General features: G+C 43.7%; 1 protein-coding gene across 16 annotated transcripts in view; it reads left to right on the top strand.

Annotated features, from left to right (window-relative positions):
- NEK4 (NIMA related kinase 4) overlaps positions 1–26,366 on the top strand; it is a 63,699-nt gene extending 37,333 nt beyond the window's left edge. For 5 of the 16 annotated variants that reach the window (XR_010155603.1, XM_516519.9, XM_054681976.2 and 2 more), the window contains one exon: positions 25,279–26,366. Coding sequence is in view for 11 of the 16 variants with exons in the window: in XM_516519.9 (XP_516519.8) it covers positions 25,279–25,371 (93 nt within the window). In the remaining 5 variants the exon portion in view is untranslated. Of the gene's footprint in view, positions 1–4,449; positions 4,724–4,776; positions 4,804–5,521; positions 5,764–6,818; positions 6,982–8,690; positions 8,832–25,278 lie in introns of those variants that run through there. The other 11 variants (XR_010155601.1, XR_010155604.1, XR_010155600.1 and 8 more) reach the window with 5 other exon arrangements.
- The last annotated feature ends 903 nt before the right edge of the window (positions 26,367–27,269 follow it).

Here is a 27,269-nt window from a genome sequence, read left to right as displayed (position 1 = left end):
TTTTTTTGGTTTCAGCCCTTTTAGGTCTTGGACACTTTTTTTTTTTAAGGAAAATTTAAACTTTAGCTTGGGCATGGTGGCTCACGCCTGTAATCACAGCACTTTAGGAGGCTGAGGTGGGTGGATCACCTGAGGTCAGGAGTACCAGACCAGCCTGGCCAACGTGGTGAGTGGTGAAAACTCATCTCTACTAAAAATACAAAAATTAGCTGGGCATGGTGCCACGCACCTGTAATCCCAGCGGCAGGGGAGGCTGAGGCAGGAGAATTGTTTGAACCTAGGAGGCGGAGGTTGCAGTGAGCTGAGATTACGCTACTGCACTCTAGCCTGGGTGACAGAGCAAGACTGTCTCAAAAAAAATAAACTCTATTACCTATTACCTAAAACATGAGAACTATGTACATTCTAAATCAAAAATTTAGAAATTACAGTGCCAGCAGTTAAATGTGAATCATACTCAAGAATTTCTATATTGGTAGTTTTCTTTTTTTTAAATGAAATTTCATTTTATTCTGATAAAGACTAATGTATGCCTAATCACCTAGTGATAATCCATAAGTTTGGTAATTCACAACATTTTTAGAAAGCACATAATATTAACATTCAAATAAAGCATTATAGAAAGTTTTATAAAGAATGAAGTGCTAGTTGGGCAGGGATGGGTGGGACAAAAAGAAAAGAATGAAGTGTTTACTATAATTCTTTTTTTTTTTTTTTTATGAGACGGAGTCTCGCTCTGTCACCTAGGCTGAGTGCAGTGGTGCGATCTCAGCTCACTGTTAGCTCTGCCTCCCTGGTTCACGCCATTCTCCTGCCTCAGCCTCCCGAGTAGCTGGGACTACAGGTGCCCGCCACTACGCTCGGATAATGTTTTGTATTTTTAGTAGAGGCTGGGTTTCACTGTGTCAGCCAGGATGGTCTCGATCTCCTGACCTCATGATCTGCCCACCTCGGCCTCCCAAAGTGCTGGGATTACAGGCGTGAGCCACCAGGCCCGGCCTGCTATAATTCTTTTTAAAAACCTTGGTTCATCTTGAAAGATCGATGGATTTTTAAAATATCAGAAGAAAAGGAAAATAAATTCCCCCCCGCCAGAAATACATAAGAACCACTTACTGGCACTTGTATTTTAAGTACCTGGGAAAAAACAGGACAGATTTTTAAAGGCAATTAATAACAGCTGTTACAAGGGCTTGTTTCATTTGATTTAGCACCAAGTAAAATAAGAGTAAATATGCCACGGAAGACATAGTCGGGTTTTTCCTCCACTTCTCATATTGCCCCACTTCTCCTACCAGACCACACAGTACATCAGCAACCATCCTTGTTGCCCCACTAAGGAATCACTTTAGATTCCAATTTTTAAATGGCTGGTCAGATGACACCAGTAGAGTTCTTTCCCCTTAAGATAAGGTGGCAGTGAATGCTAACAGGTATCAATTTCTTTGATCAGAAACAAACAACTCCTTCAGGAAATTAACTTACTTTCCTGATCCTTGTTAACCTATCATGTAAATTCTTTTTATTGGCACACCTGTTTACTAATTATGATTGATTGCTATTTTTGGCAAAGGAACATTCCCCAGGCATGCCTGAGCTATTTACTAATGACGAAGTGTGCTTACTTTACATAGTGCCATGGGTTTTCTCTTTTTCTTTTATTTTTGGGAGGGGTGTACAATACCTTGTTATTTATCAGGGCAGATCTCATACATTGGATCAAAAAGAGAAACTGGTAAGTAGGTCGTAAAACACATTTCTTAACCTGAGTAACATCTGTAAACACAGACTTTAACTACATTTTGTTGAAAAATTCATTCAACTTTGGTGCTTATCCAAGAACTTATAATGTCAATTTCTGACATAAATAATAACCCTCAGTACATATGTATTTTCAAAAGAAAACAAGTGATCTTAAAGTAATATTTTTATCTATGCTAATTGTTACATTTTTATAGCAAATTGGAAATTCTGAGTAAACTGAAAGTGTGTTTAACACCAAAATAAATTTCGCTCTAACAAATGTTTTAAAAGTTTAGACATCTCTGATGTTTTTGAAGATAACTGGATAAAACACACTAGATGATTTCAAAAGATGAATCTTAGTATCTGTCTCATTTGACACTTCCTTAGTATTCAGAATAAAATTAGTAGAAATAAAAGTAGTATACTTTTCAAAGAATTCATATATACTGGAAGTCTTAGGAAAAGCAGCTTCTAAATGGAAGGCCTAGGAGGTTTGCTCATCTTACTCGTTACATGTATTTCTCCTCATGGAGTAACTGAAGAGCTTTCTGGCTTGTTTGTGGAATTTTAGTTGGTAGGAAAGCGTATACACAGGGCCAAATCCTCTTGGTTTCTGTTCTGGAGAATGTTTCCATTACCCCTTTTTCTTTGGTAATATTCTAAGACTGGCTTTGTTTCAGTTCACAAGCCTTTAGTCTCTTGATATCCATCTCTGGTTTATCATCCTCTTGCTGAATGAGAGGCTCCCCAGTCAGATCATCAATGCCAACAGTTTTGGGAGGGTTGAATTCAATGTTGTAGACTTGGCCACTGGTGGGATGAATTGTACTGGTAGTTTTGATTAAACTCTCTACTCTGATATAACTGTTCTTTTTTTTTTTTTTTTTGAGACGGGGTCTCACTGTGTCACCCAGGCTGGGGTGCAGTGGTGCGATCTCGGCTCACCTCCACCTCCCAGGTTCAAGCGATTCTTCTGCCTCAGCCTCCCTAGTAGCTGGGACTACAAGTGTGTGCCACCACACATGGCTAATTTTTGTATTTTTAGTAGGGACAGGGTTTCACCATGTTGGCCAGGATGGTCTCGATCTTTTTTTTTTTTTTTGAGTTGGAGTCTCACTCTGTTACCTAGCAGGCTGGAGTGCAGTGGCATGATATTGGCTCACCACAACCTCCGCCTCCTGGGTTCAAGCAATTCTCCTGCCTCAGCCTCCCGAGCAGCTGGGATTACAGGCACCCGCCACCACACCTGGCTAATTTTTGTATATTTAGTAGAGATGGGGTTTCACCATTTTGGCCAGGCTGGTCTTGAACTCCTGACCTCGTGATCCACCCGCCTCGGCCTCCCAAAATGCTGGGATTACAGGCATGAGCCACCGCGCCTGGCCTGTGGTCTCGATCTCTTGACCTTATGATCCACATGCCTTGGCCTCCTCAAGTGCTGGGATTACAGGCGTGAACCACTATGCCTGGCCAACTGTTCTCTCTTTATATATTATTTTTATATATATTATCTTTACATTTGTAAGGTTACCTTTCCGTGTGTGGATCAGTAGATGAGTACTGAGGCTTGAATGCAAACTGAATTCTTTGCCACTTTTATTACATTTATAACGTTTGTGACCTATGTGAGTCTTCCAATGTTGTGTTAGCTATGAAGTACAACTGAAGACTTTGCCACATTTTTGCATCTGTAAGGTGTGCAGTGAATTCTCTTCAGTATGAATCTTCCAATGTCATGCAAGGTGTAAATTTTGATTCACCTTGCCACATGAATTACACTTGTAAGGTCTCTCTCCAGTATGAATTATCTGATGGTTGATTAGGTATAACTTGTGTCCGAAGACCTTGCCGCATTCACTATATTTGTAAAGTTTCTCTCCAGTATGGATTAGAAGATGGGCCATAAGTCCTGAATGCTTGCTAAATGCTTTCAATGTTTGTTACATTTGTAAGGCTTCTCTGTACTATGAATTATTTGATGCCGTGCAATTGACCAAAGACCTTGCCACATTCATTACGTGTGTAAGGTTTTTCTGCAGTATGACTTCTCTGTTGAGTGAGGGAAAATTTGTGCCTGAAGTTCTTGTACACTCATTACATTTGTAAGGTTTTTCTCCAGAATGGATTACAAGATGGGCACTAAGTCCTGAACACTCTTTAAATGCTTTACCACATTCGTTACATTTGCGAGGCCTCTCTCCAGTATGAATTCTTTGATGTTGTGCGAGGTTTGAATTGCTGTTAAACACCTTGTGACAGTCACTACGTTTGTAAGGCTTCTGTCCAGTATGAATTCTCCAGTGATCTGCACGGTTTGGATTGCAACTAAAGACCTTGCCACATTACTGCATTTGTAAAGTTTATCTGCAGTATGGATTACTTGATGATTAGTAAGACTTGCAGACACTCTAAAAACTTTGCCATCTTAACTACGTCCATAAGATTTTTCCTCTAATGTGTGCTTTGTCGTCTTGTGGGAGTGATGGGAAATCAATGAAATCATTTCTGTATTTATTTAACACTAGAAGAATTTTTTTGAAGTGGTGGAACTGAGGAACTATGGTTTGTAAACTTTTCAATTTGATTACTTCCATAAATTTTCCTTCCAGCTTAAAATAGCTGCAATTCAGGCAGATGTGACTGAAGGTTAATCCAAGTTGATTTTTAATAGGCTCATTTTCTGTATTACTTCCCAATGTACAGCTCCTCCCTGTGTTCACACCTTTGATGCATTCTCTGCCATCTGGATTGTTTGCTATCTTCACCCTGCAGAGTCCAGAGCTCTCGCTTTGTCTCCAACATGGAGATAATGCTCAGGTCAGGAAGACAGATTCCCAGAAAGACCAGGTTCCTGTAGTTCTCCTACATCACTTCCCTGTATAAAGCCCTCTGTGCAGGGTCCAGTTATTTCCACTCCTCCTGAGAGAATTCTGTAGCCACATCCATGAATGTCAAGTGACGCTGAGTAAGAGTCTTTCCTGATTCCTTTTCTTTCCGCTTCTTTCTCTTCTGGGCTTCTTCATCACACAGCCTGACTCATAAGAAATCAATCTGTGGCCGGGTGTGGTGGCTCACGCCTGTAATCCCAACACCTTGGGAGGCCGAGATGGGCGGATCATGAGGTCAGGAGATTGAGACCATCCTGACTTAACACGGTGAAACCCCGTCTCTACTAAAAATACAAAAAAATTAGCCGGGTGCAATGGCGGGCGTCTGTAGTCCCAGCTACTCGGGAGGCTGAGGCAGGAGAATGGCATGAACCCAGGAGGCGGAGCTTGCAGTGAGCCAAGATCGCGCCACTGCACTCAGCCTGGGCAACTGAGAGAGACTGTGTCTCAAAAAGAAAAAAAAAAGAAATCAATCTGTGAGGCTGGGCGCTGGGTGGCTCATGCCTGTAATCCCAGCATGTGTTAGTCTGTTCTCACACTGCTAATAAAGACATACCTGAGATTGGGTAGTTTATAAAGAAAAGAGGATTAATTGACTCATGGTTCCATATGGCTGGGGAGGCCTTAACAATCATAGCAGATGGTGAAGGGGAAGCAAGACACATCTTACGTGGCAGCAGGCAAGAGAGTGTGTGCAGGGGGACTGCCCTTCATAAAACCGTCAGATCTCGTGAGACTTACTCACTATCATGAGAACCGCATGGGAAAACCCGTCCCCATGATTCACTTACCTCCCACCGGGTCCCTCCCACGACACGTGGGGATTATGGGAGATACAATTCAAGATGAGATTTGGGTGGAGACACAGCTAAACCATATTTTCGGAGGACGAGGTGGGCAGATTGCCTGAACTCAGAAGTTTGAGACGGGCCTGGGCAACATGGCAAGACTCCTGTGTGTGCTGCGGCATGACCTTCACTCCACGTGATCCACTTCCAGGTCTCATTGGACACATTTTGAGTTAATTCTTGCATATGGCATGATGAAGTAAAGCTCCAACTTCATTATGTATGTGGCTGTCCTGTTGTCCCATCACCATGTGTTGCAAAGACTATTTTCTCACCTTGTTAAAAATCAGTTGACTAGAGACACATGGGCTTATTTCTGGACTCTCATTTCTATTCCGCTGATCTATATAGCTATCCTTATGCTGCTACCACACTTTGCTTACTGTTACTTTGGAGTAAGGTTTGAAATCAGGAAGGGTGAGTCCTCCACTATTATTCTTTCTCAAGATTGTTTTGGTTATTCTTGGTCCCTTGCAATTACATATGAATTTTAGAATTTGTTTGTCAATTTCCACAAAGAAGCCAGCTGTCTTAAAGAAATTGAGAGAAGAAAGAAAAGTATGTTTGTAAATTTTGTTGTTGTAACTCTGTCATTTCTGGATCTCTTTATTTGTTCCTTTGGATTCAACTTTCCATGTGGAGTCATTTCTGTAGCCTAATACAGCTTTGCTCCCACTTACCTCCTTTGTTTTGTTATTGGCAAATATATTACATTTCTATGTGTTATAGGCTCAACAATATATACATTTTTTTAAATTGTAATAAAATGGAGATAAAATATACCATTTTAGCCATTTTAAAGCATACAGTTCAGTGGTATTAAGTACATTCACATTGTTGTACAACATTCACCACCATCTATCATCAGAACTTTTTTCATGTTGCAAAACTGAAACTCTACACCCATTTAACAATAGTTCCCCATTTCCTGCCCCCACCAGCCCCTGGCAACCACCCATCTACTTTCTGTCTCTCTGAGTTTGACTATCCTAAGCATTTACACAAAGCTGAGACATAAAATGTTAAACTGGCCCACAAAGAAAGCTCCATGCTCAGATGCTTTACTGGTGAATTCTTCCAACCATCTAAGAAAGAAAGAACACCAATCCTGCATAAAGTCTTCCAGAATACTTTAAGAGGGGATACTTCCCACCTTATCCACAAAACCAGCACAACTCTGACATCAAAACTCAACAAGGACACTACATGAAAAAATATCAGATCAATATCTCTCATGAACAGAGGTGAAAAAATACTTTAATCATCTGGATTTTGTTAAAGATTTTCGAATGAATGTTCATAAGGGATATTCATATGCATTTCTCTTTTCCTGTAGTGTCCCTGTCTGGCCCCAGCACCAGGGCATTGTCGTCAGCCTCATAAAATGAACCAGGAATTACCCCTTCCTCCTCAACTCTCTGGAAAAGTTTGAGAAGGATTGGCATCAGTTCCTCTCCAAATGTGTGGTAGAATCACCAGCAAAGCCATCAGGTCTAGGAACTTTCCTTTTTGGGAGTTTGCTGATGATTGATTCATTCTCCTTACACTAGTTATGGTTCTATTCAGATTTTCTATTTCTTTGTGATTCAGTCTCAGTAGGTTTTATGTTTCTAGGAATGTGTCCATTTCATCTAGGTTTATGAAACTTGTTGGCATACAATTGTTCATAGTTCTCTTACAATTCTTTTTTATTTTATTTATTTATTTTTGAGATGGAGTCTTGCTCTGTCACCAAGCTAGAGTGCCATGGCGCAATTTCAGCTTGCTGCAATCTCTGCCTCCCGGTTTCAAGGGATTCTCCTGCCTCAGGCTCCCGAGTAGCTGGGATTACAGGCACACGCCACCACACCCAGCTAATTTTTGCATTTTTAGTAGAGATGGGGTTTCACCGTGTTGGCCAGGAGGTCTTGATCTCCTGACCTCGTGATCCACCTACCTCGGCTTCCCAAAGTGTTGGGATTACAGGCATGAGCCACCATGCCCACCCAATTCTTTTTATTTCTGTAGAGCTGGTAGTAATGTATCCATTTTAATTTCTTATTTTGGTAATTTGAGTCTTTGTTTTTTTTGGCTAGTCAAGTGAAGCAATCTTTTTTTTTTTTTTTGAGACACAGAGTCTTGCTCAGCCGCCCAGGCTAGAGTGCAGTGGCATGATCTCGGCTCACTGCAACCACCATCTCCCGGGTTCAAGCGATTCTCCCATCTCAGCCTCCCAAGTAGCTGGGATTACAGGCAACCGCCATCATGCCTGGCTAATTTTTGTATTTTAGTAGAGATGGGGTTTCACCATGTTGGCCAGTCTGGTCTTGAACTCCTGACCTCAGGTGATCCACCCACCTTGGCCTTCCAAAGTGCTAGGATTACAGGTGTGAGCCACCGTGCCCGCCCTTTTTTTTTAATTTAAAATATTTGAAACAGGCTTTTGCTCCATCCCCCAGGCTGGAGTGCAGTATTGGGGGAACCCACCCCCAATATTTCAACGTAGGTTCTTTCTATTTTCCATAAGTGTCGGCCAGCTGAGAAATAAAGAGAAAGAGTACAAAGAGAGGAATTTTTGTACTGGGCCTCCGGGGGTGACATCACATATCGGTAGGACCGTGATGCCCACCTGAGCCTAAAACCAGCAAGTTTTTATTAAGGATTTCAAAAGGGGAGGGGGTGTACAAACAGGGAGTAGGTCACAAAGATCACATGCTTCAAAGGGCAAAAGGCAGAACAAATATCACATGCTTCTGAGGAAACAGGACAAGGGCAAAATCAGAACTACTGATAAGGGTCTATGTTCAGCTGTGCACATATTGTCTTGATAAACATCTTAAACAACAGAAAACACAGTTCGAGAGCAGAGAACCGGTCTGACCACAAATTTACCAGGGTGGAGTTTTTTCCCCACCCTAACAAGCCTGAGGGTACTGCAGGAGACCAGGGCATATTTCAGGCCTTATCTCAACCACATAAGACAGACACTCCCAGAGCAGCCGTTTATAGACCTCCACCCAGGGATGCATTCCTTCCCCAGGGTATTAATTATTAATATTCCTTGCTAGGAAAAGAATTTAGTGATATCTTCCCTACTTGCATGTCTGTTTATAGGCTCTCTGCAAGAAGAAAAATATGGCTCTATTTTGCCCGACCCCTCAGGCAGTCAGACCTTATGGTTGTCTTCCCTTGTTCCCTGAAAATCGCTGTTATTCTGTTCTTTTTCAAGGTGCACTGACTTCATATTGTTCAAACACACATGTTTTACAATCAATTTGTACAGTTAACACAATTATCATGGTGGTCCTGAGGTGACGTACATCCTCATCTTATGAAGATAACAGGATTAAGAGATTAAAGTAAAACAGGGGTAAGAAATTATAAAAGTATTATTTGGGAACTGATAAATGTCCATGAAATCTTCACAATTTATGTTCCTCTGCCATGGCTCCAGCCAGTCCCTCTGTTTAGAGTCCCTGACTTCCTGCAACAGTGCAGTGGCACAATTTTGGCTCTCTGTAACCTCTACCTCCCAGGCTCAAGTGATCCTCCCACCTCAGCCTCTAGAATAGCTGGGACTACAGGTGTGGGGCACCACGTGCAGCTAATTATTTTTGTACTTTTTGTAGAGATGGGCTTTCACTGTGTTCCCTAGGCTGGTCTTGAACCCTTGGGCTCAAGTGATCCGCCTGTGTAAGCCTCCTAAAGTACTGGGGTTACAGGTGTGAGCTACCATGCCTGGCACCTTAATTTTTTAAATTTTTTGTAGAAACAAGGTCTGTCTATATTGCCCAGGCTGGTCTCGAACTCCTGACCTCATGCAATCCTCTCATCTGTGTCTCCCAAAGTGCTGAGATTACAGTCATTGGCCACTGTGCCCAGCCCAAGATCTTTCTTTTTTAATGTAAGTGTTTACAGCTATAAATTCCCCCCTTAGCACTGCTTTTGCCGAATTCCAAAAGTTTCAGTATATTGTTTTTTATTTTCATTTGTCTCTAAGTATTTTCTAATTTTCCTTTTGATTTCTTCTTTGATCCATTGGTGACTTAAGAGTGTGTTATTTAGACTGGGCACAGTGGCTTATGCCTGTAATCCCAGCACTTCGGGAGGCCGAAGTGGGTGGATCACTTGAGGTCAGGAGTTCACACCAGCCCGTCCAACCTGTGAAACCCTGTCTCTACTAAAAATACAAAAATTAGCCGGTTGTGGTGTTGGGCACCTGTGATCCCAGCTACTCAAGAGGCTGAGGCGGAATTGCTTGAACCTGGGAGGTGGAGGTCGGAGTGAGCCGAGGTCACACTACCACACTCCAGCCTGGGTGACTCCATCTCAAAAACAAAAAGTGTTATTTGGTTCCCACAAATTTGGGAATTTTAGTTTTCCTTGTTACTGATTTCTAACTTCATCCCACTGTGGTTGGAGAAGATATTATGTGTGCTATCTTTTCTTTAAAGTCTATTGAGACAATTTGTGGTCTATAGTATGGTCTGTCCTGGAGAATGACCCATGTGCACTTGAGAAGAATGCATATTCTGTTGTTAGGTAAAGAATTTTAGATGTAGGTCAGGCGCAGTGGCTCACGCCTGTAATCCCAGCATTTTGGGAGGCTGAGGCCGGTGGATCACCCAAGGTCAGGAGTTCGAGACCAGCCTGACCAACATGGTGAAACTCTGTCTCTACTAAAAATACAAAATTAGCTGGGCATGGTGGTACACATCTGTAATCTCAGCTACCAGAGAGGCTGAGGCAGGAGAATCGCTTGAACCCGGGAGGCAGAGGTGGTGGTGAGCTAAGATCGAGCCATTGCATTCTAGCCTGGGCAACAAGAGTGAAACTCTGTCTCAGAAAAAAAAAAAAAAAAAAAAGTTTTAGATACCTGTTAGATCTAGTTGGTTTACTGCATTGTTCAAGTCCTCTTATTTATTTATTTGAGACGGAGTCTTGCTCTGTCACCCAGGCTGGAGTGCAATGGCGCCATCTCAGCTCACTGCAACCTCTGCCTCCCAGGTACAAGCAGTTCTCTGCCTCAGCCTTCGAGTAGCTGGGACTACAGGCACCTGCCACCACGCCCAGATAATTTTTGTATTTTTAGTAGAGACGGGGTTTCACCATCTTGGCCAGGCAGGTCTTGAACTCCTGACCTTGTGATCCACCCGCCTCAGCCTCCCAAAGTTCTGGGATTACAGGTGTGAGCCACTGTGCCCAGCCAAGTCCTGAATTTTTTTTTTTTTTTTTTGAGACGGAGTCTCGCTCTATTGCCCAGGCTGGAGTGCAGTGGTGTGATCTCAGCTCACTGCAAGCTCTGCCTCCCGGATTCACAGCATTCTCCTGCCTCAGCCTCCCGAGTAGCTGGGACTACAGGTGCCCGCCACCATGCCCAGCTAATTTTTTTGTATTTTTAGAAGAGACAGGGTTTCACCGTGTTAGCCAGGATGGTGTCAATCTCCTGAGCTTGTGATCCACCTGCCTCGGCCTCCTAAAGTGCTGGGATTATAGGTGTGAGCCACTGCGCCCAGCCCCAAGTCCTCCATTTTCTTAATTATCTTCTGCCAGGTTGTTCTATCCATTATTGAGAGAGGGGTATTGAAGTCTGCAACTATTAGTCATGGTTTGTTTTTTACACCTAAAAACAAACCATCAATATCCTCATTTGTACATTTAGGTGCATAAATGTTAATAATTGTTCTAATCTTCTTGCTGTATATGTCTCCTTTTTTGTCTCTTATAACCTTTTTTTAATTTAAAGACATTTTGTCTGATATTTGTAAGGCCATCCCTAATCTCCTTTGGTTACAATTTATGTGGAATATTTTTTCAAAATTTTTAATTGCAATTTTTTTGTGTCTTTAGATATAGAGTCTCTTATAGATAGCATATAGGTGGATTCTGTGTTTTTTTAAATCCATTCTGCCAATTTCTATCTTTGGAGAGTTTAATCCATTTACATTTAAAGTAATTATTGATAAGGAGGGACTTATGTTATTTTACTAATTTATGTTCTGTATGCATTATAGTTTTTTAATTGCTTATTTCCTGCATTACTGTCTTCTTTTGTGTTTAGTTGATTTTTTTTTGTAGTGAAAAATTTTAATATAATATGTAACATGTCCTGTAACTGTTTTCTCTGTGGTTACCATGGAGATTATATTTAATGTCCTAAAATTATAATACTCTAGTTTGAATTTATGCCAGCGTAACTTCAATAACATACAAAAACTCTACCCTTTTAACAGCTCTGCCCCAAATCCTTCTAGTTATTGATGTCACAAAAGTATATCTTTGTACATTATATGTTTTTTTTTTTTTTTTTTTTTTTTTTTGAGACAGAGTCTTGCTCTGTTGCCCAGGCTGGAGTGCAGTGGCACAGTCTCAGCTCACTGCAAGCTCCGCCTCCCGGGTTCACTCCATCTTCCTGCCTCAGCCTCCCGAGTAGCTGGGACTACAGGGGCCCACCACCATGCCCGGCTAATTTTTTTTTTGTATTTTTAGTAGAGACGGGGTTTCACCGTGTTAGCCAGGATGGTCTCGATCTCCCGACCTCGTGATCCACCCGCCTCAGCCTCCCAAAGTGCTGGGATTACAGGCGTGAGCCGCAGCGCCCGGCCTGTACATTATATGTTTAAAAACAGGATCTAAAAAATTGGTTTTTAAAATGCATTAGTCTCTTAAATTATATGGAAAACAAAACGTGGAATTGCAAACCAAAGTTACAGTAATATTAGCTTTTAGTCTAATTGTTTTGTAATGTATTAGCCTCTTAAATCTTGTAGAAAACAAAAAAAAATTACAAATAATTGTTACAATAATACTAGCTTTTATAGTTGCCCATCTGTTTATCTTTACCAAAGGTATTTATTTTACAAATATATTTTTTATTGTTAATCAACAAATCATAATTGTACATATTTATAGAGTACAATGTGATGTTCTGATATATGTATACAATGTGTTTTGATTAAATCAAGCTAATCAACATATCTGTCACCTCAAGTATTTATCATTTTCTTGTGATGAGGACATTTGAAATTCTCTTAGCAATTTTGAAATATGTAATACATTATTATTAAATGTAGTCACCATGTTGTGCAATGTATCTCAAAATACTTACTCCTGCTGTATAACTGAACCTTGTACCCTTTGACCAACACCTGCCCATTCTCCCCACCCTTTGGCCTCTGGTAAACACCATTCTCCTGTCTGTTCCTATTGATTTGATTAATCTGTTTTTAGAGATTTTTCTTTCTTCATAAAGCTTCAAGTTATTTATTGTCATTTCCTTTCAACCCACAGAATTCCCTTGAATATTTCTGATAGGGAAGATCTAGTGTTAATCAGATTTATCTGGAAATGTCTTGATTTCTCCCTCACTTTTGAAGGGCATTTTTGCCAGATACAGTATTCTTGGTATTTTTTCTTTTAGCATTTTGAATATATTAGCCCACTGCTTTCTGGCCTCCACAGTTCCTGATGAAAAAACCCATTGGTAATCTTATCCTTTGTATGTGATAAGTTGCTTCTCTCATGCTGTTTTCAGGATTCTCTCTTTGTCTTTGTCTTTTGACAGTTTTGTATGTGTGTGTGTGTGTGTGTGTGTGTGTGTGTGTGTGTTTTTTAAGACAAAGTCTCACTGTCCCCAGGGTGGAGTGCGGTGGTGCCATCTTGGCTCACTGCAACCTCTGTCTCCCGGGTTCAAGCAATTTTTGTGACTCAGCCTCCTGTGTAGCTGGGATCACAGGCATGTGGCATCACATGGGGCTAATTTTAGTATTTTTAGTAGAGACAGGGTTTCACCATGTCATCCAGGTTGGTCTTGAACTCCTGACCTCAAGTGATCCACCCGCCGTGGCCTCCCAAAGTGCTAGGATAGCAGGTGTGAGCCACTAAGCCTGGCTGTGTCTTTTTACAGTTTGATTATAATGTATTTCAGTGTAGACTCTTGAGTTCATCCTACTTGGAGTTTGTTGAGCCTCTTGGATGTTTATATTTATTTTGTCTTTTAAATATTTGTCTTTCATCAAACTTGTGAATTTTTCAGCTATTATTTCTTCAGATCATTTATCTGATCCCCTCTCTCTCCTCTTTCTCTGGGACTCCCACATTGCTTACGTTGGGCTGCTTGATGGTGTTCTATAGGTCCTTTAAGCTCTGTTCACTTTCTGTAGTCTTTTTTCTTCGTGTTCTTCAGACTTGATACTTTTAATTATCCTACCTTCAAGTTCACTATTTCTTTCTTGTCCTTGCTCAGATCTGCTTTTTCATTGCAGTTATTGAAAAGTTGTACTTTTCATCTTCAGAATTTCTTTTTTTCAGACCGGGCATGGTAGCTCATGCCTGTAATCCCAGCACTTTGGGAGGCTGAGCCAGGCAGATGACTTGAGGTCAGGAGTTCGACCAGCCTGACCAACATGGTAAAACCCCGTCTACACTAAAAGTACAACAATTAGGCACGGTGGCATGCACCTGTAATTCCAGCTACTCAGGAGGCTGAGACACGAGAATCGCTTGAACCCAGGAGATGGAGGTCACAGGTTCTACTGCCCTTCAGCCTGGGTGATGGAGCAAGACTCCATCTCAAAAAAAAAAATTCTTTTTTTCTTTTTATGTCTTTCTCTTTACTGATATTTGTTTTATTTATACATCATTTTATTTTATTTTGAGACAGGGTCTCATTCTGTCTGGAGTGCAGTGGTGCAGTGATAGCTCCCTGCAGCCTCAAACTCCTGGGCACAAGTGATCCTCCCGCCTTAGCTTCTCAAGTGGCTGGAACTGCAGGCACATGCCACCATACTTAGCTAATTTTAAAATTTTTTTGTAGAGACAGGGTCTCATTATGTTGCCCAGGCTGGTCTCAAACACCTGGTCTCAACTAATCCTCCTGCCTTGACTTCCCAAAGTACTTAGATTTCAGGTGTGAGCCACCATGCCTGGCCACATAATTACATAACTTTCTTTTTCTGAGACAGAGTCTCGCTCTGTCGCTCAGGCTAGAGGGCAATGGAATAGTCATGGCTCACTGCAGCCTGGGCTCAGGTCATCCTCCCACCTCAGCCTCCCAGGTTGCCAGGACTGTAGGAGCATGCCACCACACCCAGCTATTTTTTTTGTACATTTCGTAGAGACGGGGTTTCGCCATGTTACCCAGGCCGCTCTCAAACTCCTGGCCTCAAGCAATCTGCCTGCCTCAGCCTCCCAGAGTCCTGTAATTACAGGCGTGAGTCACCGTGTCCGGCCACATCATTTTCTAATAAGTCTGCCATCTGATCTTAGGGACAATTTCTATTGATTTCTTTTGTTTTTTTCCTTTGAATGGTCCATACTTATTTTTTATGTCTTGTGGTTTTTTGTTTTTGTTTTCAAACTGGACATTTGAGTTTTTATCATGTGATAATTTAGGGGTCCTCCATGCCAGTGATGTAGGATTTACTTCTCAGTCACTTTGCAAGCCAGGGACCTCTGGCTGGCCATGCCCCACCCAGGCCTCGCTCAGCCATGCTGGTGTGCCCCAGCTCACTTGTGTTATAGCTTGTACCCACGTTCAGCAGTTTCTGAGCTCTCAGACCTTGCCCAAGAAGAATAAGGATACGCTGGATGTTGAAGGGTGAGGAGGGTGGAGAAGAATTTTATTGAGTGATGAAACAGCTATCAGCAGAGAGGGGATGCGAGGGTGGTCCCCCTACCTTAAGGTGGGGAAGTCCCCCTAATATGGCTGAGTCCAGGGCTTTTTATGGGCTCAGAATAGGGGAGGGGTAGGCTGTAGGTAGTATTAGAAAAGGCAACATTCGATTGGTTAAAAGGCATTATTCAGAAAGTATCAATTGGGAAAGGGCGAGCAAAGAGGAACAGAAGTTCCCACTCTGGATCACAGGTTTCATCCAGGACCAGCAGTCTGGTCTTTCAGCCTTCGGGCTGATTTGGCTTGAAGGTGGGGTTTTACTGGGAACCTGCCCCATCTGCCTAGGTGTTTGGCCACCTCCTGTCACTATCACCAGGGATTAGTCACAGGTATAAACTTAAGGTCCTTCTCATGTCTGAATCTGTGTTTTCCCCTGGGCATGTACATGCATGGTAACTTTCCAAATTCCCCTGTAAATGTGGTTACTTTTTTTTTTTTTTTGAGACAGGGTCTTGCTCTGTCACCCAGGCTGGAGTACAATGGTGTAATCACAGCTAACTGCAGCCTCTGCGTCCTGGACTTAAGCAATTCTCCTGTCCCAGCCTCCTTAGTAGCTTGGACAACAGGCGTGCCCCACCACACTTAGCTAATTAAAAAAATTTTTTTTTTTTTGGTAGAGACAGAGTCTCCCTATGTTGCCCAGGCGGGTCTTGAACTCCTGGGCTCAAGCAATTCTCCTGCCTTGGCCTCCCAAAGTTCTGGGATTCTAGGCATAAGCCACCGTGCCCAGTGGCTTTGGAACATCCTGCTCCTTCAATGTATGGCCCCCAAAAGGGGGAAAAGAAAAAAAATAAAGTGGGGAGAAATAAAGGCACCAGCCTTTTAAATCCCCAGGAAGTCACTTCAGCTAGAGGGAGGGAGGTTTGCAACAGTGTCAGTGATGGTTGCAACATTGGTTTCCTGCTTCTATATCTGTACTTCAGTGATCAGAAGCAGCAATCAGCTATCAGTAGAGATCCCTGATACTTGGAGGACTGGTTTCTTATTGCCTACCCTGGTTCTTGCAAGCAGCATGCAAGCTGCTTCAGGAACAGCATGACTGTCTGCCACTGGGTGCAGAGTGCTTGGGGCTGAAGTGAACCACAATTTAGCTTCTAAGACTTCCCCCAGATGTTTCCAGCCTTCAAGAGAATCCAGAGTTTTTAAATAGTTATGTAAAAGAGATTCTGTCAGTACAATTTCTGGTTGAGTGAAGAGATACAATTTTTGCTTGAGTGAGGAGATGAATTCCTGATGCTTCTTACTCTGCCATCTTCTATAGTATTGTTTCATACAGTAGCTTTTCAGATTAGTTAAGGAGAGGCAAAATCTGTTTGTATTGTGTTTTATAATTACCTTTACCAGCACTCTTTTGTGTTTTCACATTGCTTTGAGTTATTGTGTAGGGTCTCATCCTTTTAGCTTGATGAACTTCACTTCGTTTTCCTGTAATGTGGGTCTGCTAGCCACACATTCTCTGCTTTTGTTTATCTGGGAATTTCCTTATTTTTGAATGATAGATTTGCTAGATATGGAATTCTTGTTTGACAGTTTTTTGGAGCACTTCGAATGTTATCCTTCTGCCTTCTAGCCTCCATTGTTTATGAGGAGATGTTAGCTGTGAATGTTATTGGTGTTGCCTTCTGATGAGTTATTTTCATGCTTGCTGCTTTCAAGGTTTTCTCTGTTTTTGACTTTCAGCACTTTAACCTTAATGTGTCTGTCTGTGGATCTCTTTGAGTTTATCCTACTTGGAAGTTCATTTAGCTTCTTGGACGTGTAGATCAATGTTTTTCAATAAATTTGTAAAGTACTCAGGCATTATTTCTTAAAAATTTTTTTTTCTGCTTCTTTTTTTTTTTGAGACAGAGTCTTGCTCTGTCACCCAGGCTGGAGTGCAGTGGTGCGATCTCAGCTCACTACAACCTCCATCTCCTGGGTTCTTGGCATGGTGGTGTGTGTCTGTAGTCCTAGCTGTCTGTAGTCCTAGCTACTCATCTGCTTCAGCCTCCCAAGTACCCAGAACTACAGGCATATGCCACCACGCCCAGCTAATTTTTGTATTTTTAGTAGAGACGGGGGTTCACCATGTTGGCCAAGCAGGTCTTTTACTTCTGACCTCAAGTGATTCGCCCACCTCGGCCTCCCAAAGTGCTGGGATTACAGGTGTGAGCCACCAAGCCTAGGCTTTTTTCTGCTCCTGTCTCTCCTCTGCTGGTGTTTTCTTTATACATATTTGGTGCAGTTAATGGTGCCCTTCATTTCTCTGAGTCTCTGTTCATTTTTCATTTTAGCTTTTTCTCCATTATTTGGATTGCATAATTTCTGTTGGTCTGTTCCAAGCTTGCTAATTGTTCTGCCAGTGTAAGTATGCTGTTGAGCCCCTCTAGTGAATTTTTCTTTTCAGTTATTGTACTTTTTAGCTCTAGAATTTCCATTTGGGTCTTTTAATTAATAATTTTTTTCTGTTTCTTAATATTCTCTATTTGATATGACACTGTCATTATACCTTCCTTTACTTTTTAAATTATGGTTTCCTTTTGTTCTTTGAACATATTTATAATGGCTACTTTGAAATCTTTTTTTTTTTTTCTTTTTTTTGAGACAGAGTCTCACTCTGTCACCCAGGCTGGAGTGCAGTGGCGTGATCTTCGCTCACTACAACCTCCGCCTCCCAGGTTCAAGTGATTCTCCTGCCTCAGCCTCCCAAGTAACTGGGACTACAGGTGCGTGCCACCATACCTGGCTAATTTTGTATTTTTAGTAGAGACGGGGTTTCACCATATTGGTCAGGCTGGTCTTGTACTCCAATGTCAGTATCTGAGATTTTTTTCTGACCCCAAGAGGCCTCCTCCCAGCTTTGTAATCGTCTCTGCAAACTAGCCCACCCTATGGTTTAGTTTACACCTCCAATGAATTGGCTTATCTCCTTCCAGTTGCCTTTCTACTGCTGTATGTAAAACACAGGTTCAGTTGCTTGCTGCTTGCAGAGTCCAATTAACAAGAGCAAGGTCTGGTATAAAGTGACTTTTTATTCCAAAGCTTAGCTTAGTGGAAGTAGAGGCTTTCTGCCTTTAAGGGTACTCCTCCTTTGGAGCAGAAAGCAAGCACTTTTAAAGGGGGCGTAGGCCAGGCGCGATGGCTCATCCCTGTATGCCCAGCACTTTGGGAAGCCAAGGCGGGCAGATCACCTGAGGTTGGGAGTTCGAGACCAGCTTGACCAACATGGAGAAACCCTGTCTCTACTAAAAATACAAAATTAGCCAGGCATGGTGGGGCATGCCTATTATCCCAGCTACTTGGGAGGCTGAGGCAGGAGAATCACTTGAGCCCAGGAGGCGGAGGTCACGGTCGGTGAGCCAAGATTGTGCCATTGCACTCCAGCCTGGGCAACGAGAGCGGAACTCCGTCTCAAAAAAAAGGGCCTAACATGAATGGGACATGGCGGGTTGCAGGGAAGCGAGCAGTTGTAGGGGTCTGCGTGCTAGCTTGGTGGCTTATCTACCAGGTGATCAAGGTGGTGACTGCTGGTTTCTTTGTGGGCAGGCATTGGCTTGTGAATCTACTGTTATCTCTCGAGACAACCTCCTAGTGTGTAAGAGTTCTGCTCTGGAGCTTCTAAGCACGTAGTTGAACTACCCCTGTAGGGAGTGTCTGATGAAGAGAAGGTAAAAGGCTATAATTGTATTTCTTTTTTTTCTTTTTTTGAGACGGAGTCTTACTCTGTCGCCCAGGCTGGAGTGCAGTGGCATGATCTCGGCTCACTGCAGCCTCCACCTCCCGGGTTCAAGCGATTCTCCTGCCTCATCCTCCCGAGTAGCTGGGATTACTGGCGTCTGCCACCATGCTCGGCTAATTTTTGTATTTTTAATAGAGACAGTGTTTCACCATGTTGGCCAGGCTGGTCTCAAACTCCTGACCTTAGGTGATCAACCTGCCTCGGCCTCCCAGAGAGTGCTGGGATTACAGGCATGAGCCACCATGCCCAGCCTATAATTGTATTTCTAAAGAGCTAAGTAGGAAGTGGGAAAAAGGAGGAAAAGAAGAGAGAGAAAACAAAGAATTTAAAAATAATTAAATAATTGAGGCCAGGTGCAGTAGCTCACGCCTGTGATCCCAGCACCTTGGGAGACTGAGGTGGGCAGATCACTTGAGGTCAAGAGTTTGAGACCAGCCTGGCCAACATGACGAAACCCCGTCTCTACTAAAAATACAAAAATTAGCCTGGTGTGGTGGCATACGCCTGTAATCCCAGCTACTCGGGAGGCTGAGGCATGAGAATTGCTTGAACCCGGGGAGGGGGCACAGGTTGCAGTGAGCTGAGATTGTGCCACTGCACTCCAGCCTGGATGACAGAGAGAGACTCTGTCTCAAAGAATAATAATAATAATAATTTAATTAAAGTGGAGGTACTCAGTTACACTTCCACTCTTTTTGAAAGCACTCTGAGGCTTTAACTCCATATTCTGTTGCAAATGAAGTCAGTTCATTTAGGAAGAGATTTGGTGCTCTGTTTTATGGCCTGTTTCTATTCCCAAGCAAAGTTTGTGAGCATGGCTATGGAGCTGTGGGTGGAGACAATGGCACTCTTCCGAGTGATACCCCCACTTTAGAAACTTAGCACCCGGTTTTGGAGGGAGATGGGGCAGTAGCCTCTCGTCTTCTTGGCATACTTCTTGGCATTTCACTAACATGGAATCTTCACTTTATGGTCTGGGGAAGAGGTGATTTGGGGCCCCATAATTTTTTTTTTTTTTTTGAGATGGAGTCTTGCTTTGTCACCCAGGCTGTAGTGCAGAGGTGCGATCTCAGCTCACTGCAACCTCTGCCTGCTGGATTCAAGTGATTCTCCTACCTCAGCCTCCCAAGTAGCTGGGATTATAGGCACTGACCACCACACCCAGCCAATTTTGTATTTTTAGTAGAGATGCGGTTTCACCATGTTGGCCAGGCTGGGTCTCAAACTCCTGACCTCAAGTGATCCACCCACCTCGGTCTCCCAAAGTGCTGGGATTACAGGTGTGAGCCAACACACCTGGCCTGGGCCCCATAATTTTTAGCAGTCCTGTACCCAAAGTAGAACCTACATCCTAGTACCCTGGGCTAGGTGGAAGAAGGGAGCTCCCACTTCTTGCCTGCACCCTCCTGAAATGTAGCCTCAACAACAGGCAGCAGGATGAGATCTGCCAATGTCCTGCCCTCCCAAGAAGATAACCGTTGAACTGGAAGTTGCAGGGAAACAAAGGCCTGTGTTCTTGCCTTCACTGGCCTGGAGTAGAATTTTTGTCTCACTTAGGCGGGATGGAGAAAGGTGGCAGTTGGTCATGATTCGCATACCACTGACTCTTACCATTCTTACCAAAGTCTAGATTTTCTCAAATAAATGTTTCTTCTGTCAAAAGACAAAATTATAACACATTTTGTTTAAAGATCTCAATTGGGTTTATTGTGATTCTAGCATTGGGCAACACTTCATTCTATAAAATAGAATAAGTGTTCTAATGAGTGAAGCAGAGGAGATTGGCTTTATAGACAGAAAAGGGGTTGGATAAAGAAGAAAAAAGAACAAAAAGTGGATTGGTCTCAGTTAATAGGGTTGCTCCAGAAAAAAAGTGGATTGGTCATTTTAGGGTGGGGACAGGGAGATAGAATAATGGAAAAATAAGCTGATTGGTTAACATCAGGTTACTTCAGATGAAAGATTAAAACAGAGAGAGCTTCATACGACGTCAGTTGAAACTGGCCTCTTTGGGAAATTCATTCTCTCGATTTCTTGACAGCTCAATTTCGGTTTGGTGAGCATGAGTGACTCCATTATAATTTTTAGTCTGGACAGTTGGGCCTGGTGTTACGAGATCTTTGGGGTGTCACTTTTCCAGCCAGAAACGTCTGTGGCTGATGGCGCCTTTGCCTGAGTTTTACTTGGGCCCACTGGGCTTGTTCTGTCCATGGCCTGGCATTGCACTATATTACCAACCTGTATCCCATGCCTGCCAAGGGAGAGTCAGGCATGGAGCGGCGAGGGGTGTAGGAGTGAGCATGGGGTCCAGCCACTGTGCAGTCAGACACGCTAGTTGCTGCAGCGGGGCGGGCAGCTCCAGGTGCCGGCATGGGTACTGGTCCTCTGCGAAGCTATGGCCAGATCAGGTGCACCTCAAGCAGCTTCCACTGCTGGCACCAGGGGACACTGGGGAAGCTTGGAGATGCCAGGAACCACAGTGCCCCAAAGAGGAAGTCACAGCCCTGGCTTGGGGAGCTCCCAGGTCTGGGCTCCTTGAAGGGCCACAGCTCTTCTCTCCTCTTCACATGCAACGTGGTGAGAAAGGGGCATGTTTCAGCTCCTAACATGTTTATTTACAGTTCTTTTAGCCTCACCATTCATGGGTCTCGAATTCTTGTCCTGTGACCAGGAAGGGGTATGTGGACAAGTACAGGGTAAGCAAGAGGAAGAGGAGTTTCTTTGAGAGAACAGCTCAGGCTGGACGTGGTAGCTCACGCCTGTAATCCCAGCACTTTGGGAGGCCGAGGTGGGTGGATCATGAGGTCAGGAGTTCGAGACCAGCCTGGCCAACATGGTGAAACCCCGTCTCTACTAAAAATACCAAAAAAAATTAGCTGGGCCCGATGGCATGTGCCTGTAATCCCAGCTACTGGGCAGGCTGAGGCAAGAGAATCGCTTGAACCCAGGAGGCAGAGGTTGCAGTGAGCCATGATCGTGCCACTCCACTCCAGCCTGGGTGACAGAGCAAGGCTCCGTCTCAGAAAAAGAGAGAGAACAGCTCAGACGAGATCTGCAGGGGGCACCTCCTTTCCATAGACAGGGTGTCTCGTGGAGTATTCAGCCCCACTCATCTTGATGAGTATTGAGCTCTCAGCAGAGGGTAGCTCCTCTCTGCAGCTGGCCGTCCCATTGTCTGTTCTGCTCTGACTGAGCCCAGGGCTTTTAGGGGACTTAAACGGGAGGAAGTACCTGCCGATTTGTCCATGGGTAGGCCCAGAAAAGGCACCACAAGTTCCCACTCTGGTCTATGGGACTAGCAGCCTGGTACCCAGCCTTTGCTCCCTCCCTGGCCGGAAGGTGGGGCCTCACCGGGGACCCGCCCCCTTCTGCCCAGTAGCCTGTCTGCCTCCTGCACAGGGCCCAGGCTGTTCATGCCACGGTACACGTGCAGGCCAGTGCCAAGCTGCCCTCCACTCCCCCTCAGCTTACTTTCCCCATCCTGCGCTTGTTAGAGCCCAAAGTCCGGAGGGGGACAAAGTGGCAGGGGGCTGGTGTGTCATTGCTGCCCCAAACATGCGCACACCTGGCCAGGCTTTGACCGCGCCTGGGCTTACCCCGCTCTGAGATTGGAGCTGGGGGTGGGGGTAATAGGGAGAGGCCAGGCAGTGGGAACAGACACCCCCGAGCCTGCGGGGGCAGTTGGGGCCGCTCGGGCCTGGCTCTGCCTTGGGGCACCTCTCTGCCTGCCCCTTTACGCCCGACCACGCTGCTCCCCTAGCGGCAGGTGACAGCTTGGCCCCATCCTAGCAACCTCCAGGGCAGTGGGCTCTGGGCGGGGCTCCCAGGGGCGGGCTCTGGGGACTGTCTGCTTCCTCCCCTTGCCCTCCCCACAGCTGAAGCAGGTGTCCGGAGTGGTGGAGGGTCCGGGCCTGGGGGCGGGTCCCGACCATGCGAAGGTGGGCGTGGCCTGGTCAGCTGCTTCAGGGGCGCGGGGCACAGGTTCCAGTGGTGCCACTGCTCTTCTGCAGCTGCTCCTGCCATCACCGCTCACACCTCCCTTCTGCTGCCAGCGCGATGGTAGCAGCTGCTCCGGATGGCCTGTGACTGCCATCAGTAGTGCAGGAGTTTAGTCCAAAACAATGGCCTCCTATAATTTTTATTTAAAAATTTGAATGTCATTTTCTCTTAGCACCGTTTCCAGAGACTTTGTTTTTTTGAGTTGCTCTGTAGCCCGGGCTGGAGTGCAGTGGTATGATCACGGCTCACTGCAGTCTCTGCCTCACCAGCTCAAGTCATTCTCCCACCTCAGCCTCCCAAGTACCTAGGACTACAGGTGCACACCACCACAGCTGGCTAATTTTTTGTAGTCTTTGTAGAGACAAAGTTTCACCATGTTGCGTAGGCTGGTCTTGAACTCCTGAGCGCAAGGGATCAGCCCGCTTTGGCCTTGCAAAGTGCTGGAATTACAGATGTGAGCCATGGTACCTGGCCACTGAGGGTGGTGGGAGGTTTACAGAGCTCCTTATGGTGTCATGCTGGATGTGGAACCAAACAGGATTACATTTTATATTTAATTATGTCTTTTTAAATTTGAAACATTTCCTTTGTTTTTCCTGACTTTGACTTTTTTTTTTTTTTTTTTTTTTTGAGAGGGAGTTTTGCTTTTGTTGCCCAGGCTAGAGTGCAATGGTGCAATCTTGGCTCACCGCAACCTCCGCCTCCCGGGTTCAAGCGATTCTTCTGCCTCAGCCTCCTGGGATTACAGGCATGCGCCACCATGCCCGGCTAATTTTGTATTTTTAGTAGAGACAGGGTTTCTCCATGTTGGTCAGGCTGGTCTCGAACTCCCGACCTCAGGTGATCCGCCTGCCTCGGCCTCCCAAAGTGCTGGGATTACAGGCGTGAGCTACTATGCCTGGCTGACTTTGACATTTTTGAGGAATAGGGGCCATATGTTTATTTTATTTTTTGCAGCATAGAATAATTTATTGCAAAAGAAAAATAATGTTTTGAAAGTTAGTGCGGAATAGGCAGTACACCCTGAGAGAGAGAGGATTCAGGGCAGGCTGCTCATAAGGATGAGACAGCCTAGGCTGTGTGTTTTATTGTATCTGTTTAACATACTAGGTGTTATTTTAATTTTGAACAGTTCTTTCCACAAGCATACATTGAATGTCACATAGTACTTTTTTTATTACTGGTCAGGTTGAATTTTATGTATGCTAATGATATGGAAGGGGGACAGGGAAGTACTGGGTAAGGGAGGGCGTGGCCTCTGGCTAGGGCTCCACCCTCAGATCTGTGCCCATGGACCTAGGCGAGAACAGGCACTGCTGGTTCGTGCCCAAATGTTGCATTTCCCAAGACCACCCTGGCCTGCCACTCCCCCATCCTGTGCCTATAAAAACCCCAGAGACCCTCGCAGGAACACAGATAAGAGGTTGGATGTTGAGAGGAACACATTGGCAGAAGAAGACACAAGCAGCTGGACATTGAGAGGACGTCGAGGGGAGCATGCCAGCGGAAAAGCACACTGACAGATGCCAGCATGCCAGCAGGCCATCGACCAGCAGAACGAGGTGGAGTTTGGCCAGGGTAGCTGGGGGAGAACCCGGTCCACCGAGCAGCCAGACTCCAGGGGAAAACCATCTCCCTTCTGGTTCCCGCATCTGCTGAGAGCTACTTTCACTCAATAAAACCTTGCATTCATTCTCCAAGCCCACGTGTGATCTGATTCTTCCGGTACACCAAGGCAAGAACCCTGGGATACAAAAGCCCTCTGTCCTTGCGATAGGGCAAGGGTCTAATTGAGCTAACACAAGCTGCCTACAGATGGCTAAACTAAAAGAGCACCCTGTAACACACACCCACTGGGGCTTCAGCTGTAAACATTCACCACTAGACACTACCATGGGGTCAGAGCCCCACAGCCTGCCTGTCTGTATGGTCCCCTAGAGGTTTGAGCAGTGGGGCACTGAAGAAGCGAGCCACAGCCCCATCGCACGCCCTGCGAGGGGGACAAGGGAACTTTTCCCATTTCACTAAGTGGTTATTTATATGATTAGTTTGTAAATATATGGGATTTACATTTACATACATATATAAATGAATTTGCTGAATTATCTATGAAATTGATTTTGTTTTACCTATTCTAATATTGTTGGGTTTTATTGATTCAAAGAACTCTTTATATACGAATGCTATTAATCCTTTGGCATGAATGTTGCAAATGTTTTCCCTAGTTTATTGTTTGTTTGCTCTTTAATTTCTTATGACTTTTCGAAACATCTTGAAGTTTAAAATTTTTATGTAAACTGAACTATTAGTATTTTCCTGTATGGTTTCCACCTTGGATATCATGCTTAGAAAAGCCCTTCCTCTAAGATTACAGAAATATTTTTTCCTACTACATACTGATTGATTTTCTTTTTGTTTCTCAAATAGGTACGTTTGCGGGAGCACATGGGTGAAAAGTATACAACTTACAGTGTGAAAGCTCGCCAGTTGAAATTTTTTGAAGAAAACATGAATTTTTGAGCATTTGTCCTAATCTGCTGCCAGAATTAAAGACCTATTTTTAGAGGATTTTGGCTTAAAAAGCAAGGGCAAACAGTCATTTGGAAGCCACTCACCACTGTTTTATATCTCTTTTTTATATCTCTTTGGGGTTTCCCTACAGAAAAGAAATTGGACAGAACAGAATAATATGAAGCAGGATCACGAAAGAAAAAAAACTTTGGCTTTCATATTCTCTCTTTGTGAGGACAAATCTGTTGTTTGTTTGATTACTGTTTACTGAGCCTTAATCCACCAAGTTTATATTTAGAATTTTATTTTTTTAAGGTACTAATTAACTTAAACACAGAGCTATAAAATGCTGGATTGAAAATTTTATATTGTAATGTAGAGATAAAAGCATTAGGAGAAACAAATGACATAATATGTCGTCATAATTCCTGCTATTGTTAATAACCTTAAGGAGTAGTTGATAAATTATAAAATTTTAAAAAGTCAATTCAGTTCTAGAAATAGATTTAAAGAATATGAAGTTCTGTCTAGTACTTGAGCAGCTGTATTTCTTTTCTACACATTGATGGACTTTTAATATTTTATTCTCATTTAATATAAACCTCATCTAGGGTATATACAAATTAAAACTGAGACACATTGGCTTTGTAAATCAGTATGTTTTTACATAATGGTTTTGTTAGATTTATTTTTCCATCAGTGAAAACATTTCTTAAACACAAATTTCATTTCCATTTAAGCAATTTGTAAGCAAAGTCCAGGTCCATTTAGTTTTTGGATATATTTAATGTTTGTCTCCTGAAGTTTGTCTTCATGTACTGTAAGATATTAGTTGTCTTTCCATGTTTTAAATGTATGATTATATAGCACATATTTTATTAGTTGTTTAATAAGAGGTAATACCCATCTAGGAAAGAAATTTTATGAAGTTAAATACAAGTCTTGAATAGTACATTTTCACTTCTGTATTCGAGGGACTCTAAAAATAAATATTGCTCCAGAAATGTTTTCAGGTGGTTTTTTTTGAGACAGAGTTTCACTCTGTCAGTCAGGCTGGAGTGCAGTGGCATGATCTCAACTCACTGCAACCTCCACTTCTGGGGCTCAAGTGATATTCCTGCCTGAGCCTCCCTAGTAGCTGAGACCACAGGCGTGTGCCACCACACCTGGCTAGTTTTTGTATTTTTTGTAGAGACAGGGTTACACCACATTGCCCAGGCTGATCTCAAACTCCTGGGCTCAAGCAATCCACTCACCTCAGCCTCCCAAAGTGCCAGGATTACAGGAATGAGCCACTGTGCCCAGCCCTGTTTTCAGTTTCTATAACTAAAAAATATCTATCTTTGAAAATTACACACACACACAAATACTCTAATGAAATGTTACCTTTACAGCCACTTAATTTTTTTTTTTTTTTTAAGACAGTCTTGCTCTGTCACCCAGGCTGAAGTGCAGTGGCGCAATCTCAGATCACTGCAAGCTCCGCCTCCCAGGTTCACTCCATTCTCCTGCCTCATCCTCTCGAGTAGCTGGGACTACAGCTGCCCGCCACCATGCCCGGCTAATATTTTTGTATTTTTTTAGTAGAGACAGGGTTTCACCGTGTTAGCCAGGATGGTCTCGATCTCCTGACCTCGTGATCTGCCCGCCTCGGCCTCCCAAAGTGCTGGGATTACAGGCGTGAGCCACCGCGCCCGGCACACTTAACAGATTTTTATTTAGAGTTTACTGTGTGCCAGGTTCTCTGCCAGGAGCTGGGGATATAGTGGTGAATAAAACAATACTTCCTGCCCTTTTACAGTGCTCACAGCCTGGTTTCTGATAACTCTTATTTTCACTTTGAAGGGTTTGCTAGAACTCAACTTGCAAAACCATCAAGTCCCAATGCCTAGTTGGGAACAAATCTT

The sequence above is a fragment of the Pan troglodytes genome, chromosome 2 (assembly GCF_028858775.2).
Source record: "Pan troglodytes isolate AG18354 chromosome 2, NHGRI_mPanTro3-v2.0_pri, whole genome shotgun sequence".
Taxonomy (NCBI): Eukaryota; Metazoa; Chordata; class Mammalia; order Primates; family Hominidae; genus Pan; species Pan troglodytes.
This window is presented reverse-complemented; position numbering and strand designations above follow the sequence as displayed.